The sequence below is a fragment of the Peromyscus maniculatus genome, chromosome 7 (genome assembly GCF_049852395.1).
Source record: "Peromyscus maniculatus bairdii isolate BWxNUB_F1_BW_parent chromosome 7, HU_Pman_BW_mat_3.1, whole genome shotgun sequence".
NCBI lineage: Eukaryota > Metazoa > Chordata > Mammalia > Rodentia > Cricetidae > Peromyscus > Peromyscus maniculatus.
In genome coordinates this window covers 49,209,265-49,228,294 of record NC_134858.1, presented here as the reverse complement: position 1 = coordinate 49,228,294, position 19,030 = coordinate 49,209,265, and the positions used below count along the sequence as shown (strand labels likewise).

At 40.5% G+C, this 19,030-nt stretch overlaps 1 protein-coding gene across 3 annotated transcripts in view; it reads right to left on the bottom strand.

The window, feature by feature from the left end:
• Rdx (radixin) overlaps nucleotides 1-18,698 on the bottom strand; it is a 51,659-nt gene extending 32,961 nt beyond the window's left edge. For 2 of the 3 annotated variants that reach the window (XM_076576265.1, XM_076576268.1), the window contains exons 1-2: nucleotides 18,565-18,698; nucleotides 2,044-2,115 (exon numbers count right to left, since the gene is read on the bottom strand). In XM_076576265.1, the coding sequence (XP_076432380.1) occupies nucleotides 2,044-2,055 (12 nt within the window). In that variant the 5' untranslated portion in view covers nucleotides 2,056-2,115; nucleotides 18,565-18,698. Of the gene's footprint in view, nucleotides 1-2,043; nucleotides 2,116-13,982; nucleotides 14,052-18,564 lie in introns of those variants that run through there. The other variant, XM_076576266.1, reaches the window with a different exon arrangement.
• Nucleotides 18,699-19,030: the final 332 nt, after the last annotated feature.

Sequence of the window (19,030 nt, the reverse complement as noted above, 5' to 3'; positions counted from 1 at the left end):
GTGGGTGAATATGATCAAAATACATTGTATGAAAGTATCAAAGAATTAAATGCATTTCAAAGACTAAGATGTGTTTCTGTGTGCTGGAGTAAACACTGTATGGGTGCAGGTGCCAACAGGGTCCAGAAGAGAGTGGCAGATCCCCTGGAGCTGGAGTTTCAGGAAATTGTAAGCTGCCCAGCATTGATGCTGTGAACCAAACTCAGCTCCTCTGTAAGAGCAGTATGTGTTCTTAACTACTGACCACCTGTCTAGCCCCAAGGATATTTCATGTGCTGACAACACATAGAACTAATCTTCAACTAATATACAAATGTGAATATAAGTAACATAAATACAAACCATACTTTCTAAAGTAGCTATGAAGTTTCACATCCCTGCTAAAAATAAACTGCAAAGTTACAGATACTCCTTTCTTACTTTTTTAGCTTGAAAAGAACAAACTTCAATCCAACTTTCTAAGTTTTCCATGTTTGTTTTCCATTTCTTTAGCAGTCTTTACCCACCCTATCCAAGAACGCTGGGACTCAAACGATTAGAACAGAATTAAATCTACTGACACATCTGGAGGACAGGGACCTATGAAGACTGCTTTTATAATTCCGTCCCAAACACTGTACATTCCTCCCCACAGTTAGATCTTTATTATGCTAAGCTTTTGGTGTCACCGCTATACTTAGTCCGAATAGTTTGTTTCCGGTGCTATAACATTCATTTTTAAACTCGGATGCTAATATATGAAATTTTTCATTTTTTAAAACTGTAACTATGTATAGTAATATAATTTAGTTTCACTATTAGCTGTGGTAGCTGCTTTGGGTTTATGAGGATCAACTGAAGAAATATCCTGTCACTTACAAACAGAAACTTCTGCTCTAGGGTGAGGGACTGCTCAGCACTTAGGAGTACTGGCCTGCAGGAAGGAAGAGCTGAGCCTCAATCCCCAGAAAGCTGAGTGTGGCTGTGCCTACACTTGCAACCCCAGTGCTATGGGGACAGAAGAAGATCACCGGATGGCCACCAGCCTAGGTCCAGGTTCAGTGAAAGATGGAGAAGGACACTAACAATGGTCTCCTCTGGCCTCTGAAAGCATGTGTGCGTGCACACAGTTTTACTTCTTTCTGATTTTCACATCTCATTTTTAACCTTCTTTTGCACCGTCATTCCACAGTGATATCCATGCCAGAAAATTCTAATAACCAACACTTTTCTTAAAAAATGTAATTGGGCCAGTCATGGTGCCACATACCTATAAGTTTTTTTAAGCTTCATTTGTTTTTAAATTATGTGTATGTGTGTACATGGATTTGTGCACATGAATGCTTGGTTCCTATACAAGTCAGAGATATCAAATCTTCTTGGGCCAGAGTGAGTTAGATGAGGTTGTGTGCCTCCTGACATAGGTGTTGGAATGGAACACTGGTCCTCTGCAATAACAAAATGTTCTCTCAACTATGCTGAGCCACCTCTCCACTCCACCTATATTATCTTAATCCCAAGACTCAAGACACTGAAGGAGGAGGATTATGAATTCAAGGCTTCCTTGGGACATACACAGACACACTGACAGCCAAAAGAAACACTGAAGAAAATAGCCTCTTTTATTACCCTAAAACAAAAGGAGTAGATCTTAGTCGAGAAGCACAAACTTCCAAGAGAAAGGAAATGATCAAGGTACACAATTCTAGGCTATCATCCAAGTTCTAATTAGGAGACACGTAAAAGGCATAGTCCTGCATACCTCTCACTATTTTCTCCTAACAATAAGTTACATTTATTGAGCACTAAATGTATACTAGGTTCTTTTTATAATCCTTGTCTCTTTCCTTGAGTAAATTAAATGATATCCCTATTTTATACAAAGGAAATCAAGAGCAAAATGGATTAAACAAAAGTCACAGAGATTAACTATGAAAGCAGAATAGAACTAGACAGCTTGGTCCCAAATTTCATTAATTTTAACCTTAACTGTACTGTCCTCATGATTATTCTTCACAACCCACAAAATGCTAAGCAGTGTCGAGAGAAACAAGGTACACTTACTGGTTTCGGCATTTTCCTTCTCTTGTTTGTTACCTTCTTTAGGAACTCTTCACTTCTATAAACTATTATTGCCTGTTAAAGGAAAAAGCACACTTCATTATCTTGCATATCAGGTTTTAGCTGTAGCTCACACAAAAAGGAAAAAAAGGAGAGTACTTTAAAAGCAGGTTAGAAGTGACACTGTGTTCTCTTACACTCATGTTCAATGTCTTCGGCTAGTATTTCACATCCCCTAAAAAGACTGGTATATGGTTGTTGTTCTTAGATGGTCTTTTAATAAAAAACTCAGAGCCAGATATAAGAGTGAAAGCTGAAAGATCAGAGAAGCAGAACAGCCAGCCACTAGTCCTTACTCTCCGAAATCCTGAGCTCGAGAGGGAGTTCCTGTTTCCTCACGCCTTACATACTTCTCTCTGCCCTGCCATCTTACTTCCTGGGATTAAAGGTGTGTGTGTGTGCTTCCCAAGCAAAGGCATGAGATCTCAAGTGCTGGGATTAAAGGTGTGTGCCACCACCACTTAGCTCTGTTTCTCTCCTATACTAGATCAATCTTACGTAGCCTGGTGTAGCCTTGAACTCAAAGAGATCCAGACAGTTCTCTCCCTCCTGAGTGATAGGATTAAAGGTGTGTGCCACCACTGTCTGACCTCGGTGTCTAATCTAGTGGCTGGCTCTGTCCTCTGATCCTCAGGCTAAGTTTATTAAGGTGCACAATACATCACCACAATATATCTGAAAATATATATATGCACAATATATCTGAAAGCAATGAATGTCTCAAATAGAATAGCATCAAGTATGTTCCTCTATTAAAACAGCAAGAAAAATGTGATTTCTAAGGACCCCAAGACTGGCTCTTCCATACAAGTTCATCCACGTACCCAGGCTTGTGTGGAAAGGACAGTAAAAATGTAGATGGGCAGACTCAAGTGCTAAGGAAAACCCAACAATACCTTTCTTTTGTATTGTCAGATATAAAAAATGCTGATAAAAAATGTTCCTCCTTAAAAATTAGTTTTTGAAATTCTATAACCTGAGAAAAAATACACAATTGCTTGTTCACCTAAGGTGTGGAAGGCAGCCACAGCTCTACATAGCAACACCTGTGCTAATCCGTAGCTAGCTAGTGGCCTCCACTGAACCTGGTGGTTCACTGAACAGAATGGTCCTAAGCTAATGCTGATGTGTAACTTCTCACTAAAGCAACACATCTTATTAAGAAAGGTCTACCATGTGGTCTTGGGTAAACATTCTTACTAAGAAACATCAACAACAAGTTTGCCTTTCTGAGAAATCTACCAACCCTTTATCATTATCAGCTATCTAGGAAAAAAGATTTCAGTTCCAAACCTTTCTGTGACTAATGCTGCATCAGACATTACAGATAAAATTATGTAGAGACTATCACTGCCAAGATATCAGCAGGCACAGCTAAATTAACACACACTCAAATAAGGTCATTTCCCTAAATTTTACTCAAGCATATGCTCTTGGTTTTTGTTTTGTTTTGCAAGACCGAGCTTCTCTGTGTAGCTTTGGAGCCTGTCCTGGAACTCCCTCTGTTAACCAGGCTTGCCTCGAACTCACAGAAATCCACCTGCCTCTGACTCCCTAGTATTGCGCTAAAAGGTGTGCATCACCGCCAATTGGCTTTGTGGGTTTTTTTTTTGTTTTGTTTTTTTTTTTTTTAAAGATATGAATCACTGGATAATGACATTCAGGTGGAAAATAAAACACCCATTCCTTAACTTTTTGTAGCCTATTCCCCGACCGCCCCCTCGCCCCCAACGCCTCTTACACATACACATTTACAGTCAGACAGGCCAAACTGTCTCTAACACTTTCTATCCTAAGTGCCCTTCCCTTGATTCGGATATTATCATAAATAGGCCTTGATTTTAACAGTTTCTATGCATGGTGGTATACACCTGTTATCCCAGCACAGGAATCTCAACTGGGAGGATAGTGTTCTAGGCCAAAGTGGAATACATAGTAAGTCTGAGGCCTGCCTGGGTTATATAATGTGCAAAAGTGAAAAATAATTTAACTTCCAAAACTGGCTTGCTTTCACTGCTCAGAATCCTAAAATTTCTATCTCCAGACTTTATTAGCTACCTGAACTTCCACAATCAACAGCCATACAGTTGTCTCAACTATAAAGTGGCCCAAAAGCTTAAATCACTACACCAGAACCAAATCTGCTTTTTATCAAGGTTGGGTCAATTATATATTTCCAGAAATGTAGTCAGTGTGCTTGCTCATGATTTTTATGTCTTTGTTAAGATGTAAAATTATGACCCTCTTTAAATTCTTAATACTATAAAGGTTTGCCTGTTTTTTTTTTTTTGTTTGTTTTTTTCTTGATTAATCCTGGCATAAGTCCCCTTAGGTGATTGAGCTTAAAAAAAAAAAAAAAAAAAAAAAACTTCTCAGTTTTAGTTTTTCATCTTTCATTTATGTTAATTTCTATTAATTCTCAATGTTTTCTTCTACGTTCTCTTACTGTGGGTTATTTTGTACTCTCTAAAATATATCAAAGTAATTTCCAACCTTAGTTCTTCACTAATTAATGCCTCAAGATCATAAGCTAAATGTATCCAAAAGCTTAAGGGTAACTCTAAAGTAATTCCACTAACAGACCAGTGAGAATATGATAAATTCTTTTATCACTTGGACATTAAATTTCATCTGTAGCATTTAGTGGCATACATAAATGTTTAAAACACGGTCTAGAAAATATTGATTCAGGAAATTTGTTTCTTTCATAGTCAACAGAACAATTTACTGCTCCTACATATATGCAAGAATGTATTATCAAAACTTTTCTTTTGGATAATAATTTAAGATTATAACACCATTTTTCATGTGTATTGTGATGTACATATGTGAGTATACATGTTCACATGTATGTGAGTACATGTAGCGGCCAGGGGCCCTCAAGTGTTCTCCATTTTACACACTGAAGCAGGGTCTCTCACTCAGAACTCACCTATTCAGCTACTCTAGCCAGCCCAGCTTATCCTGAGACTCTTTGGCTCCCAAGTCCCATACTATGGGATTACAGGTAAATCAACACACCTGCCCACAATTTCCTAGATTCAGGGAGTCAAACTCTGGTCCTCACACTTGTGCAGCCAGTAACTTTACCCACTGCCATACCCTCAGCTCAACATTAGCATTTTAAGTAAATGTATCATGCTATCATTCAAATTTTGCTCCCAAGCCACAACTATACATTAAGATATATACACCCCATTTGTATTACAAATCTACAGTAATAATAAATCTATATTGCAATTACTGGAGGTTTTAAATATTAAGGTTATTTGGGTTCTTTTGATCAAATCTGTTCTGAATTTCTTTTTTTCAGTTTTTTGTTTGTTTTGGTGTTTTGAGACAGGGTTTTTCTCTGTAGTCCTGGCTTTCCTGGAACTTGCTTTGTAGACCAGACTGGTCTTGAACTCAGAGATCCCCCTGCTTCTGCCTCCCAAGTACTGGGATTAAAGACATGCGCCACCATGCCCCGCTTTTCTGCTCTGGATTTCTTTGCCTATTTTTTATGGTTAAATCACTTATCAGAGAAGTTCTATGACCATTCCAAACACATCTGAATTAAAGGAATTTCAAGTCAAATACAACTTTCATGTTTAAAATGAAGGTAGCATCTTGCAATGAAAGGTCTAAGGACACAATGCTTCCCCTTTTCTGGGGATTATCCTGGGGGGGGGAGGGGCATTTGTCATATACTTGAAGCTATACCATTTTTATAAGTTGCAAGGTAAATTCATTAGGGTTTTTTATTTGCTGGGGTTGGTTTTAGTTTTTAGTTCTAACTCTGCCCAGAATGGCCTGGAACTCACTATATTGCCCAGGCTGTTCTCAAATTCTCGGTCACCCTCCTGCCCCGACATGCCTGGGAAAGCTTTGATTTTTATATGTACTTCTCTCATTCATTATTAAGCTCTAAATGTTTAGTTTCAAACCATGATTTCTAAGGTGGTGGTGTATACCTTTAATCCCAGTACTTGGGAGGCAGAGGCAGGTGGATCTCAGTGAGTTCGAGGCCAGCCTGATCTACAAAGCGAGTTCTAGGATAGCCAGGACCGTTACACAGAGAAACCCTGTCCCGAAAAGACAAAAAGTCTTATAAGTCTTATGTTACTGTTTTTCCATTTTTAACTTTCAAATGCAAGAGTTTTAGGTTTATAGGCAAAATGCTAATTTTATGTTGTTTTGGCATTTGTTTCAATATTCAAACCCTTTAGTGCAGAATTAGTCAGTGACTTTTTCCAGATATAAACAAAAATACTATATGATATGTGTTGGGTATTATGTTAGATCAAGCTAAGCCAAATTTTTAATTTTTAACTCTCTACTTAATTTGACAAGAATACAATAAGCTTTCCCATCTGATTTCTGATAAAAATGTCAATTTTTCACTTCCATGAGTTTTCAGGTTGGTATCAGAGAAGCAGCTGTGGAACTATTAAATCTTTCCAGTAACTCTACACAGACATGTGTGGACTGTGCCTGCTCCGCATTTGGAAGTCATTACTCCTCTCAATTCTGGCATTTGTTAGCACTACTGAGTAGCCAGCTGTCAATCTAACCCATTCCTTTGTATTAATCTGATTTTTCTCTACTTTAACAAAGTTTACTTTTCTTGGATTCTTGGAATCTATTAGCTACTGCCTCTTTTTCTACACACATTTCACCTAGTAGTTCCTTTTGGAAAAACTCTGAAATTTTCCTATCTAATCTTTGACTCCATTTTCAAATTTCCCATCCCTTTAAGCGAGTGATACCCCCTCTAGCCAGCATGCCTCTTCACATGGATGTGTGCGTTTTGAGGCAAGGTCTCACACACAGAGAAAGGAGCTCTGGCTGGCCAATCCTCCTACCTCTGCCTCCAGAGTGCGGGATTACAGGTGTGAGCCAACAAGTCCAGCTTCTCCAGCGTTTTTGTTTGTTTGTTTGTTTACAATTTGTTTAGGTGTCTGTGTTATTGTGTGGATGTATGCCTCATGAGTGCAGGTGCCAAGAGAGACCAGAAGAGGACATCAGATCCCTGGCACTGGAGTTATGGGCACTTATGAGCTATCTGATGCGTGTTCTTAACCACTGAGCCATCTCTCCAGCCCCATTCTCGGTTATTTTTAATCTATTTTTACCTGTCCATGGCTTAAATTTTCCATTTTTTTTTATTTCTAGAAATGATTTGAAGGATGTTTTGAAATTTTTATTTGTGTGTGTGTGCAGGTCCTGCTGACGGTGTCAAATGTCCTGGAGCTGGAGTCAGAGGTGGCTGTGAGTGGCCCAATCTGAGTGCTAGGAACTAAGCTTGGGTCCTGTGGAAGAGCAGCAAGTGCTCTTCATCACTAGGCCATCCTTCACTTCCTAGAAAGCCTTTTTTGACTGAAAAAAAAAAGTTTCTAGTATTTTCATAGCATAATATCCTTTTATTCTCCTATTACTATGCCTTTCAAATTCCATTTTCAGTTAGTCGTTTTAGATTGCCCACACCCTAACGAACGGACAACGGCGGGCCTTACCAGCCCTGTACACCACTGTGGAGGTGCTCTTCTGGTTTACTCCCACCAGAGTGCGCAGGGCATTTCTCTCTGGCCACCCACTTTCCGTCCTTTCTGGAGTTAGTGTTCTTGTACTGTAACATACCAGCCCAGTCCCCATCACAGTGCTCTCCGGGGCTGGGCAGAGAGATCCAGATGAGCTTCTTCATCACCTACCCTACTATTTTCTCAACTGTGTGACTGGTGTGCACCTCCAGTGCAATCTCATCAGTAAGGAAGAACTAAAACAACAAACCAACCAACCTTAACTATCCAACAGATGCTACACGCTCAGTTACAGCACTCATATTTCAGAAAAGAGATTTCTTAAATATAGGAGCAGCTAGGCAGGTAATAAAAACTGAAATAATTTGGCCAAGTTTTCAATTAGACTTATTTCAAGTTGTACTCCACAAAAAAGGAGGAGGAGGAAGAGGAGGAGGGAGAGGAGGAGGAAGAGAAGGAGGGAAGAAAGGAAGGAAGGAAAGTTTGGAGCAAAAAAAACCTGCATTAAAGTTTAGCCTTAATAAGAGAGCTTTTCTGAATCCAAAGGATATGGCCTAGGTCAACCACAAAAAACTAGGGCCTTACATAAGCAAAGCAGGTCCACATGGTACCAATGGTGAAGAAGTAAAGGGCCTAACAAAGCCTTCACAAATATGGAGACACTTAACTTCTAAATGACAAAAATGTGTGTTCAGAATAATCACTCCATCTTAAAAACTGTTAGCCTTCCCCTATTTCATTTCACTTCTCTCAATAAAAGTGAAAGATAAAAATCAGTATCTATATAATGGCACAACTACAAAGAATCTACTAACAGTGCTGTTAATAAATTTGAATGTCTTGGAAGTTACATGAATCATAGGGAATCTAGACTCTGCTAAACCATATACAACTAACCAAACCAGGGAAAATATTCATAGACAACTGAAGAATCACCGCAGCTTATAAAACTATCCACAAATCATCACATTTCTTTACATTATGAATTAGGGGAAAAGAGCAAAATGGTTATATTCCAAAATATAAAAAGCCTCTAGGAAGCAGGATGAATTAATCTGTAAGCTTCTAAAATGAAAATACAAATTTTTTTTTTAAAAAGGAAAGATAAAAAGAAAACTAAGATAATTCAGTTTTGGAGGAATAAGTACATACATGTTATGCTAAAACTAACAGACTTTATTTGAAAGCCCTAAATAGGTAGAAATAAAGAAATATCAAAGTTAACAGAAAAATACACAATAGCCATAATGAAGCTGCCTGTAAAACACATTCCACTAATAAACAGCACGTGGAGACTTCACAGACACATGAAATGAACTGTAGTGCTAAAGCCACAAAGCTTTAAAGTAACTCTCAGGTGCTACTGTGTCCTCATTACACAGCAGCAAGCTAAGACTTCTCCACTCAGTGCGGAGAAGCCTAAGTGGTAAGAAGGAGACAAGTATAATGGTAGCATCATAAATTGGCTCTGTATTTCTAAAATTGTAATGTCAACAAAGAAAAAGCTGAACAACTTTTGAGGAAGAAATTCTGCTTCTAGAAGAAAGTCCAAGGCAATAAATATGAAAGAAAGAAATCTTTACTAAGATATTCCCAGCCACATTCTTTACTATAGCCAATGACTAAAATCACAAGCACTGCTGAAACTATGTGAAGGCATGATGGATACTCCAGGGCTTGTTTTTGTTGTTGCTAGGGAAGTTTGTTTCTATACATCTGGACAAACTGTGTCAACATTTGTGTAAGGTTAAGCAGAGGCAGAACATGTTAACTAGACACTTATTACAACTATGTAAAAACACAAATCTACTATGTTACATCATTTAAGGATTAATGGAGGTTTTACTTTTAAGTTTCTAATTTTAAAAATTAGATTGGAAACTTTCAAAAGCATTATTTCACTTATCTGTTTATATATTAGTTTATTATCTTACATAATGTGGTATGTATAGGAATTTTACCTTAAAATTTCTAGGACAAACCCATATGTAAATGGAATAAATCTAAGTTTCAGTCAATTTAGTGATCTCTCAACAATGTTCATATCAAGATACTATTTAACATGAATGGTGCATATCTAGCCCCCTTTTGGGTCGTATATTTTAAATAAAACTAGCACCGCTAGTAGCAGGGTAGACTATAAAAGATCACTTGAAAGGTCAAGTAATATACACACGTATCCTAGGAGTCCACTCTTCTAACCTGAAGCCAACTTTGCTTTCAGCACCCTTCTTCTCTAAATATCTCCACTGCTGCCAAACACACATTCTGTGTACCAAACATGGGTGCATGTCTTCTCTTCTCGTGTGTTACTACTCAGAAAACAATGACTCTTTGTTTTTTTAAAATTTCACTTGCAGGTTTATTACTGTAATCAATTCCCCATTCCAGACTCTCCCACTCCCACGTTACTTAAAGAGGTCCTACCCTACCTCTTTCCACATCAACTGCTTCTCAAGCACAACAGAAGCAGCAACTACCCAGTCGGCAGTTTGTTGTCGTCTTGAGATGCTGGCCTCAGCTGTCTCCCACCTCCAGCAAAGTACCCACAAGAGCAAACCCAATGCTGCACAATAAAGACAAACTACTCAGAGCATCCCCTGTCCTCCAATTCTGAGCTGACCCTCCTCACACAAAAGAGGTTGTTGCCCGGCCGAGCGAGCCACAGTGGATCTCTGCTGCAGTAGCAGCACAACAGACCAACAGGTTCGGTGCTGCATCAGGTGTCGCCAGGGGTAGTCTATTAGCGGCTTACATTGAAGCTTCAGTAATTAACACCTAACTAATTTTACCTTCAAGTTATTCTTTTCCCAAGGCCTAATTGTAATTGTTTTCAGTCCTTTGGGATTCAAACTGTGGAAGAGCACAATAGTTGTCTTTGCATAAAATTCCAAAAGAACTCCTGTCCAATTTACCGGGAAACAAGGAAGCCGTATTACAAAGACAAATGGACAATGCATTAATAAGGCAACTGGTGGGCTAATAAACAGTTATGGCGTTGACAAAAGAACAACTCCATCCTTCTTCCTGCATGGGACACTCTGCCCTATGAACCACAACCCAGAGATGAAGTTAAGCTTATAAAATGCAGAAAATTACAAGAAACCTACCATTCTTGAATATAATTATCAAAATTTAAGATACACAAATCCATGTCAAAGTAATATATGTGCTTCTTTTCTAACACTTTAAATGACAGTAGCAGTGGATTTAATCATTAGACTGGTAAATAAAGATTATAAATACTATATTGAGAAAACTTGAATGTATTATGAAGATCCCTAATAGTTCTATGGAAACAAGTTTCTCTGATACTGCCACATTCATAACAGAACATGTGAACAAGGATATAACTTTCTTCATTCAAGTTCACATACCCTCAGGTTTAAAACCTTAAAAATAGCAACAAGTGTTTATTATAAACTAGCAGTGTTTAATGGTGTAATAATACTTTTCTTCCCCCCTCCCCCGCCCCCCATATGATTCCCAAGCGAAGTGCAGAGGACAAGGCTGCCTCAGCGTCCGCAGAATGCTCACTTTAAAGGCACTTACAGACATGGTCTAATCCTCATAACTGCTTGTCTTCCCCCACCCTACTTGAGCATTCCAATCCCTATACACAGCTCCAAAAGAAAGGAAGACCCAGGTGAGTAAGTGAGTGAGCTGCCCAAAGGCATGGAGCTAGTTAGTGAGGTCAGAGTCCTTCTAAGCCCTGGCTCTGGGCTCTGACTGACCTCCTCTGACTTCCTCATGCAGTTCTAGGCAAGCCAGTCCCAGACAACAAATGAGACTTGTAAGAAGAGGCCAAGAAAGCTTTCTCCTCTACCATTATCAAGTCAAAACCAACCTTTGAAAATATCAAAGTTGAAAATTAACCAGAATGATCCCCTCAGAAGCTGAATTTCCTACATGAGTGACAGGAAATTCTAAATCTATTTGACACTTGCTCATGTAGATGTAGTCTGTGTTTTAAAGATACTTTCAAGAAAATATCCACAAGTTTTGAGGAAATTCAAATTTCTAAACCTTAAATGTAAAACATAACTACAAAAATAACATTTACCCTCAATTTCAGTTCTGACCTAAAAAACGTTGGAAATAATTTGTATTGTTCCTAGGGTGAGTAGAAAGGTAAGTAGTACATTATCATTTGTAAACGTGCTAGAATAAAATGTAAGACAGCTCTCTGCAGCACAACTTCATTTACATTCAAGACAACTTTTTAAGCCATGAAATAAACATTTAGAAACAGTAAGAGGAAGGCAAGTTCATGTAAGTCATGGTAAAGAATCAAAGACTCATGCTGAACTGAGAAACTCTCACAAATACTTCTACATCTTACTTATTTTGAGATACTAGACATCATACAGCAGTAGCTGGTTTTTCAAAATTTAATACAATGCCTTAAGCATCTTTAAAATAACACATGTTGTGTGGTCAATAAGGGTACCTGGCCAATCTACTACCATAAAAACCATTCAGCTTCTAGTTTTCTGATACCCAGTCTCCCTTTTGAGAAATTAGGATGGTGCTTGGCTCACAATTGGTCCTCAGGTGTCTGTTGTTTTTGTTGATGAGCTGGGCTTACACTTAATACTCACTTTAGCTGTTAGTTATTGTCAAGGAAAACATTTTCTTCCGTTTTAATGTCATAAAATGGCCAAGCTAGTAAGAAACAGAAAAAGATGCACACAACCACAGTAAATGTCACATTTAATAATGACTGTAATTGTGATGCTGTGTTCCTGAGGTGTCAGTAGTAAGCTTTCCAGTAGATTCGCTTCTACTCAATACCAAACTAAGTCTGTATAGTTTCTCTAAGTCTAGAACCTTAAAAAAAAAAAAAAAAAAAAAAAAAGGTATCAAAGATCTCTTGACATCTAACAAAGTTTTATCCATCCCCTCAACAATGACTGTCTAACTTTTGACACTTCAACATGGCGTTGCCATCCACAGATGCACATAACTATCCTCGGAGGCATATTAGCCCACAGACCACAGGCACAACACACTTGGAAAGACAACTGTCAATTAACCATACCTAAGATTCTGTAAGTCCTCATTATCCCTTTCATGAAGGGAGATTCTTTTTAAGGACAAATACATCTCCTCTGGTTGTCTTATTTAAAGACTACTAATTTACAGAAACAACAGGAAGATTTGAAATTTAAAAAAAAAAAATAGAAAGCAAGTGATATCCAGAATTGACATCACAGAAGATTCTGAGAACTTCACACACTACTCTTAATTCCAGCTGACATACATGAAAATCCCACTTAACACACTAAGACATTCAAAATGGCACATGTGTTGTTCTTTACACTGTCAATTCCTCAGTATTCTGTCCATCTTTCAGGCTTAAATGCCAACAGATATTTACCATATTGTAACAATTGCCTGGATATATGACTGACATCTTAAAACAAAGGTCAGCAAACGTTTTCTGCAAAGGGCCAGGTAAATAAACATGTTAGGTTTCATAAGCCATACACTCTATGTTGCAATTGTTCTTTGTAATTAAGTAAATGAACTACAGTGTGTTCAAATAAAACCTTACTTGCAAAAACTGGCAGGAGGCTGGATTAGTTGTGCATAATAATTCAATAAAGCATTTTAATAGCAATCAATGTTTTTCGTTTTATATTTAAAGTTTTGAACAAAAAATCCATTGCATATTCATATTAAATTAAGTATATTATTGTATGACAGGTCACTTTGAATTTGTTTTCATTTGGGGATAAGAAAAAATTCAATACATTTGGTACATGACTAAGGAAAATAATGGGAACAGAATTAAAATAATTTGATTAACAGTGCCAATGTTGGGAGATATGAAACATGCCTCTATCCTGGCCAAGGAGCAGAAGACATCTTGGGAGAGGCTTCTGGAAAAGAACCCTCCCTTATTCCCTTGGATACTATGTATCTAGACAAGGTAGTCAACTCATCCCTGCAGCTAACCAGAGTAAAAAAACAATCTTTCCCCACAGCTAACCAGAGTAAAAAATAGTCTTAGTCTAAGCCAGAGGGAATGGCCCCAGTCCAGAGTCAAGAATTTTCTATTACTCTCCGGTAGTGCATCTTAAACAATGTAAAGGCTCAAAACTTTACAAATTCACTTGCAGCAAACCTTAATTTATGTCCACTTTTTACAAATTAAAGGAAATATTTAAGGTCCTGAAAGCCAATAAGAATTAACTAAAGTTTAGAAAAAATGATATCAATTACTAATAGTGAGGTAACTTAACTTTATAAATTGTACTATCTTAGAGAAAAATAATAGTGTAGGACTCCTTTCTTTGATACTGTATCTAAAAACATGTCACCCAGCCAATGAGAATTGAATTCTATTAGGTACACTACCAGTGAACTATATCTGCAGCACTTTTATTCTTCTTTATTTTGAAATGGGGTCTCACTAATTTTTCCAGGATGGCCTTGCAATCCCAGGGCAGCTAGGATAAAAATTTGTACCACTAGGCCCGGTTTAAAACATTCTTTCAATATAGTAGAGCTTCTTGTTCTTGTTTTTCTTTTAAGTTAGAGGTGAGCAAATTCTCCCTGCAAAAAGGCAAAGAGTAACTATTTTAGGTTTTGTTAGCCATATGATTTGTCATCATGGTTCAAAAGTAGCCACAGACAATATACACATACAAGTTCCAATAAAACTTTATTTATAAAAAAAAAATGAGCAGGTTGGATTTGGCCTATAGATTTTAACTGTCAGACTAACACAAAAGTTACTAAACAATCTTTCCAAGTAAATTAACTTTACTACTTTATTATTTCCAATGTATATAAAGCATAAAGAAATGTGGCCGGGCGGTGGTGGCGCACGCCTTTAATCCCAGCACTCGGGAGGCAGAGGCAGGCGGATCTCTGTGAGTTCGAGGCCAGCCTGGGCTACCAAGTGAGTCCCAGGAAAGGCGCAAAGCTACACAGAGAAACCCTGTCTCGAAAAACCAAAAAATAAATAAATAAATAAATAAATAAATAAATAAATAAATAAATAAATAAATAAATAAATAAAGCATAAAGAAATGTGATATATAAAGTTTAGTAACCCTCATAAAACATAATTCAAAATGTAATTTGGAATTATACTTAAAAGGGCCACTATAAAGAAAAGAAAGTTTTTTCACACCCCAATTTATAGCAAGTGCCTGTCCAACAAAACTAGGTTATTATCAAGGCATGGTAGCATATATCTCTAATCTTAACATTCTGGAGGCAGGGGCAGATCTCTTGAGTTGCAGGCCAGCCTGGTCTACATAAGTAGTTACAGGACAGCCAGAGCTAGAGAGACCTTGTCTCAATACAAACAAAACAAGAAACAAACAAAAATTCTAGTTATTGGGGCAGGGGAGATGGCTCAGTGGTTGAGAGCACTGGCCACTCTTCCAGAGGACCTGGCACCCTAGTTTGATTCCCGGAGCCCACATGGCAGCTTATGGCTGTCTATAGCTCCAGTTCCAAGGTATCTAGTACTCTCATGTGGATATGCATGCAGGCAAGGATGCTAATACATATAAAATAAAAATAAAGAATTTAAAATTCTAGCTATTTTAAATTGACGAATTTGCAAGAACTGCAATATGTAATTGTTATTCAGTGTGGAGGAAGCCCTATATAACCTCCACCTTTTCTGAGAAGCTGGTACTAGGGTCCACTATTAAAGACAGAGAAGAAATTAATGATATAGAGAACTATTCCTCCCTAAACAGTTTCCAGGTAAAGATACATATTATATAGGTAGGTTGCTAATCCAAATCATATAACTGTTTCAAAAGACAACATTTCTGTGCTTGTGTGTGTGTGTGAGATGTACATGCTTTTGGGTGTGTACCAACTTCTGTAAATTTATGCTATACTTTAGGAAGAAAAAAAGGTAAACCTCACCACTAATCATTAACCAAGAAAATGAGCACATGTGCTCACACAAACACTTCTGAGAACTGGTATAGCAAATTCCACTAATTTCATTCAAATGATAAAAACTTGAAAAATACAATTACTTGATGTTTAATATAAGTAATAAACACCATGTCAGGGTTTGTTACAGCACCTTATTCTAACAGACTTGAGACCCACAGATAAGGAGCAAGGCATGCTCATCCTTGCAGAAGTGCTACCACTTTCTATACGCAAGACAATTACCTATGAAAAATGGGGCCGGGGATAGAATTGCCGAGGTCTGGGGCGAGAAGACAAGATTTTTACTCTGTGGCTTAACATCCTTCTAGGTGTTATAACTTTACCATATAATGTATTACCTTTATAGTTTTTTTTAATGGTTTAAGATATGCATCCAATATAAATACTAAGAAGCTGAATAAAGAAACTTAATGAATGAACCAGATGGAACAGCCTTAACACACTCAAGATAAGAGTAACTCTCTGAGGTCAGCCTGGATACCTCTCTCTCCAATGCCTTGAGCTACTGAAGTCAAGGCTTTCCGGGAACTCCCTCTAGTGACACCTATGGTCAAGAAACTTAAAATAGCATTGTAGAGTAGCAACTTAATCCAGCTCCATATCCAGATGTCAACAGGGTAAATTAGTGCCCAACAGCTCTTGATAAGCAGGAGGCCCAAGTCCTCCAAGAGTGACTTCCTTTCTTCCCAGACTGCAACAGTACGAGGCACAAGCCATCCAACAGAGAGTGACTTTTCTTCTCCCCGACTGCACCAGTAACAGGAAGCTATTACCTATGCCCTACAGACATGCTCCATCTGCACTGCTCAGTCTTCACTATCTCAACGGGACAGTATTTCAAGCCTTTGGTCTTTGGGGGAAAAGTTAAAGATTTGCCGCCCCATTTTGAAATGGCTCAAGCTAAAATGCACTAAATTTAAAATAAACGAAAATCCAGGACTCTCATCATCACTCAACATTTCAGAATCTATTATATCAGATTGTGGTTAATTTTTATACTAAAAGATTGAGAGGCTGGGTGGTGCTGGCGCACGCCTTTAATCCCAGGACTCGGGAGGCAGAGCCAGGTAGATGTGAGTTCGAGGCCAGCCTGGTCTACAGAGCGAGATCCAGGACAGGCACCAAAACTACACAGAAAAACCCTGTCTCAAAAAAAACCAACAAGATTGAGAAATTAAAATAAAATAAAATCTGTATGTCTTCCAACCCCTCACCAGAACTTAAAAACTGGTTAACAAAAAAATCAATTCTGTTCTTGGGAATGGTAAAGCAATAAATAAAAAGCCAGCTCTTGCTCCTATCTCCCACCCCGTGACTAGACAGCTTAGAGAGGGAGAAGAACAAGGCCCGCTGTTGAACCATCACACATAAAAGCAGCAACGTGATTCCCACCTGAGTAACCAGTTTCCACAAAATTAAGATTCCAAGTGTTTTTCCCCCAGCAAAATCTATGCAATCAATTCCACAAACATCTCTGAGGTCCTTCTACATTCTCTCCCGTGTGAAGCTCCAGGAATGAACAAAAAACAGTATGTGTGACCCACGGAGGCAGGGCTTAACATTTCTTAAGTGTCACAATCAAACCCCTCCTCATGTAAACATGACTATTCGTTCCAAACATTAACTGCTTATTAAATTCCAAAATACAGTTTCCAAAGGGGTCTAAGCAAAAAGAAAAGCCAGTGTAATTCTTTTCACAGCATTCTGACAACTTGAAAAGGAGTCTGCATTTTGTCACATTTGAAAAAAATTATTATGAAAGATAAACTGCAGAGAAATTCTAAAGATTAAAAAAAAAAATGCAATCCTAAACATTAGCTTCTCTTTCCAGATCTAGTGATGCTGTTTTGGCAAGCGGATTAAGCCATTATTTATGCAGCAAAATGAACAGGGCAATTGTTTATTCTGTGCTCCGTCATAGTCTTATAAGTATTCTTGGGGGGGGGGATGCTCAGTCAACAATAGATTGCAGTGTCCAAGTACTCTTTAATCACATAAACCCTTATTATCCTGGGCTTTTACATTTACATCATGCAAATCTTGGTGCCTCCACACAGCCGACGGGGCATCGCGCTCGCACCTCTTCTGCAAAATCTCAACTGTATTTGAATACATTTTTTTATGAAGCTGACCTCTTAAAACACATTTCCAACGAATAACCACTCTTTCAGGGTAAGGGTGGGGGGAAAAAAAACCCACCTAGAATCCTGGCAACGTTTAAAGAAACATCTGTGTGGGAACAGACGTGCTTTTTCCACTGAAATAACGCACTACCCCTTTTCAAACTTAGCTCAGAGACGGAGTTTGGGAGCCCGGCGAGGTGGGGATGCGAACTTTCCTGGTGGGGTCTGCTGACACTACACCAGGCGACTCCGCGACCCGGGCCAAGCCCGGGGGCCGGGAGGGCTGCAGCTGCAGCAGCAGCAGCAGCAGCAGGTAAGGGCGGCCGGGAGTCCGGGCCTGGCCTCGCGGGCTCGCGCGGCGGGAGCGCCCGGCGCCCCCAGCCCGGCAACGCGGACAGCCCTTTCCGCTGCTCGGGCGTCCACACGCTCTCTAGTAATCCAACACCCCGACTTTCACACAGGAGCCCGGGGACAAGTTCTAACCGTGCCTCCCCTCCCGGGGTGGCGGGCGAGCCTCAGACCTAACGCTCCCCACGGCCCTCGGGGGCGCGCCGGGCCGAGCCTGGGGCCCAGTCCACGGCGGCGGCGGCGGGAACCCGCACCGCCCGACGCACGGGGCGGTCAGGCCGACGGCGGACGGCACGGGGCGGCAAGGAGGCTCCGGGTAAGCGGCCTGGCTCGGCCGTTAACGACCGCGGCGCCTCTCGGGCGGCCAGGCGCGAGCGAGCCCGTCTCGGAGGCGCGCCAGGCCCCGGGCCCGCGGCGCCACAGCCCGGCAACTTCTGGCCGCCACCTCAGCGCCACGGCGGGGAGAGCGAGCGGGCGAGCGGGCCGGGGGGGTGGAAGGGTGGGGGGGAGACGCGGGAGGCGCGCCGAGCAGGGCTTACCCCGAAAATGAGCGGCTCCTTCCCTGCCCGCCGCCGGCTGGCTGAGGCGCGGCTCGGCGGGGGCGTCGCGGCTGGCAGCGAGCGAACGGAGAGGCGGCGGTGCGAGCCCTGAGCTGCCGGAGAGGAGACGCGCCGCCGCCGCCGCCGCAGACAGCTCGGCAATATGGCCGCCCGGCGCCTCCTCGGGGGGGAAGGCGGGGCCGCCCCGCGCCCCCTCCTCCCGCGGCCCGCCAGTGGCGGGCGAGGCCGGGGCCCGAGCGCCAACCCCGCGGCCGCAGCGAGGGCGTCTCTCCCGGCTCCCCACCCAGTGGGGGGCTCGGCGCCACGGGCGGAGACGAACGGGTCTCAGCCGGCGGGGGTGGGGTGTGGGGGGAGACGCGCTGCGGGGCCTTCGCGAAGGCTTCCCCGGGGACGAGGACGCCACGGGCCAGCGGGAGCCCGAGTCCGAAGCCCGCAGTGAACGAAG